General features: G+C 67.7%; 1 protein-coding gene across 1 annotated transcript in view; it reads right to left on the bottom strand.

Moving 5' to 3' along the window:
- Positions 1 to 2,308, bottom strand: part of LOC103908011 (antigen peptide transporter 1) — an 18,087-nt gene that overhangs the window by 10,315 nt on the left and 5,464 nt on the right. Inside the window, 5 exon segments of the mRNA XM_009290323.1 lie at positions 420 to 582; positions 584 to 649; positions 1,333 to 1,469; positions 1,538 to 1,697; positions 2,241 to 2,281. Of these exon segments, the coding sequence (XP_009288598.1) occupies positions 420 to 582; positions 584 to 649; positions 1,333 to 1,469; positions 1,538 to 1,697; positions 2,241 to 2,281 (567 nt within the window).

Here is a 2,308-nt window from a genome sequence, read left to right as displayed (position 1 = left end):
CAACACACCCCGGGTACAAACACAAAAGTTTAATTCCAGCCCTGACGGTCACCAGCCCCGGTGGCACCCAGTGGCACCCATGGTCACCGTCACACAGTGCTCCTCCGTCACAGCTCTTGCAGTCCCTTGTCACGGCTTCTGGTGTCCCTATCCCCTCTCAGTGTCCTCGTCCCAGCTCCCACTGTCCCCATCCTGGTTTTCGGTGTCCCCATCCTGGCCCCCAGTGTCCCAGTCCCACCTCTTAGTGTCCCCATACTTGTCCCCAGTGTCCCCATCCCTGCTTTTGGTGTCCCCATCCGTGTTCTCAGTGACCCCATCCCTGCCCCCAGTGTCCCCATCCTGGCTCCCGGTGTCCCCATCCTTTGGTGTCCCCATCCTGGCATCTGGTGTCCCCATCCCCAGCTCCTGCTGTGCCTCACCCTCCTTCCCCGCTGTCCCCCCCTGTCCCCCGCCCTGCAGCAGGTGCCTGTAGCGGCTGCCAGGGTGCAGGAGCTCCCCGGGGGACCCCAGCTCATGCAGTCGTCCCCCCTCCAGCACGGCCACCCGCTGCGCCCGCATGGCCAGGGCCACCTGCCCCGTCACCAGCATGCCCCGTCACCAGCAACACCGCGCTCCCGTGGCTCCTGGCTCCGAAGATCTCCTGCTCCACCTGCGGCGGGTGGCGTCATCAGTGGCGGGGGGGGGACACTGGAAGAGGGGACCAAGGTGGACCCCAGGACCACCAGGGGTTTGCTGGGAGAGGGACCCAGGGGGGACATGGGGAGATGGGGCCAAGGGGATGTGGGGAGCGGGGACCCACAGGACACCGGGATTGGGGACCAAGGGGACACCAGGAGAGAGGACCCAGGGGGACCCCTGCAGGACAAGGGATCTGCTGGGAGAGGGACTCAGGGGACACTGGAAGAGGGGACCAAGGTGGACCCCCCCAGGACCAGGGGTTTGCTGGGAGAGGGACCCAGGGGACAGCAGGATTGGGGACCAACCGGTCCCAGCGGCCAGTGACCCAGGGGACACTGGGATTGGGGACCAAGGGAGCACAGAGACCAGGGACCCAGGTGACATCAGGAGAGGGGACCTGCTCGGAGAGGGGACCAAGGGGACATGGGGACCAGAGACCCAGGGGACACAAGAAGAGGGGATCCAGGTGGGTCCCTGGGAGAGGGACCCAGGGACCACGGGGACCAGGGCACCCAGGCACTGGGGACCCAGGGGACACGGGGACCAGGGACCATGGGGACACAGGACAACGGAAAGGGGAGACCCAGGGGGACCCCCAGGGACCGGGGTGTCGCCAGACAGGGGGACCGAGGGGACACAGGTGTCACCTCTCACCTGCTGCTGGCTCTCGGTGTCCAGGGCGCTGGTGGGCTCATCGAGGATGAGGACACGGGGGTCCCTCACCAGGGCACGAGCGATGGCCACCCCCTGCCGCTGTCCCCCGGAGAGCTGCCCCCCCAGCTCGCCCACCTCTGCACGAGATGGGGGTCAGTGTGGGGACATGGAGACACGGGGACGGTGGGAAGGGGACACCTCCTACCTGTGTCATAGCCCCGGGGCAGGCGGGTGATGAAGGCGTGGGCACCCGCTCGGCGGGCTGCCACCGTCACCTGCGCCTGGCTCCAGGTCCCTGGCCCGTAGGCGATGTTGGCGTGGAGCGAGCGGGAGAAGAGCACCGGCTCCTGGGGGACGGCGGCCACCTGCGGCAGAGGGGACAGCTGGGGACACGGTGGGGACATGGCGGGGATGGCTGGGGACACGGCGGGGACATGGCAGGGATGTGGCAGGGGACGCGGCGGGGACGTGGCAGGGATGTGGCAGGGGATGCGGTGGGGACGTGGAAGAGATGTGGCAGGGGATGTGGCAAGGACATGACGGGGATGGCTGGGGACTCAGCAGGAACATGGCAGGGGACATGGCAGGGATGTGGCAGGGATGGGTGGGGACATGGTAGGGATGTGGCAGGGGACGTGGCAGGGATGGCTGGGATGTGGCTGGGGACATGGTGGGAACATGGCAGGGATGGCTGGGGACACGGCGGGGACATGGTGGGGAAGGCTGGGGATGCAGTGGGGACATGTGGTGACATGGGGTAGTGGCAGGGCCATGGTGGGGATGGCTGGTGACACGGGGGGTGGCAGTGGGGACCCAGCGGGGGCAGCTGGTGACATGGGGGTGGCAGTGGGGACTTGTTGGGGATGGCTGGTGACACGGGGCTGGTGGTGGGGACCTGTTGGGGACACCTGGTGACAAGGGGATGGCAGTGGGGACCCGTTGGAGATGACTGGTGACGGGAGGGGTGGCAGTGGGG

The sequence above is a fragment of the Aptenodytes forsteri genome, unplaced genomic scaffold, assembly GCF_000699145.1.
Source record: "Aptenodytes forsteri isolate BGI_AS27 unplaced genomic scaffold, ASM69914v1 Scaffold474, whole genome shotgun sequence".
Classification (NCBI taxonomy): Eukaryota; Metazoa; Chordata; class Aves; order Sphenisciformes; family Spheniscidae; genus Aptenodytes; species Aptenodytes forsteri.
This window is presented reverse-complemented; position numbering and strand designations above follow the sequence as displayed.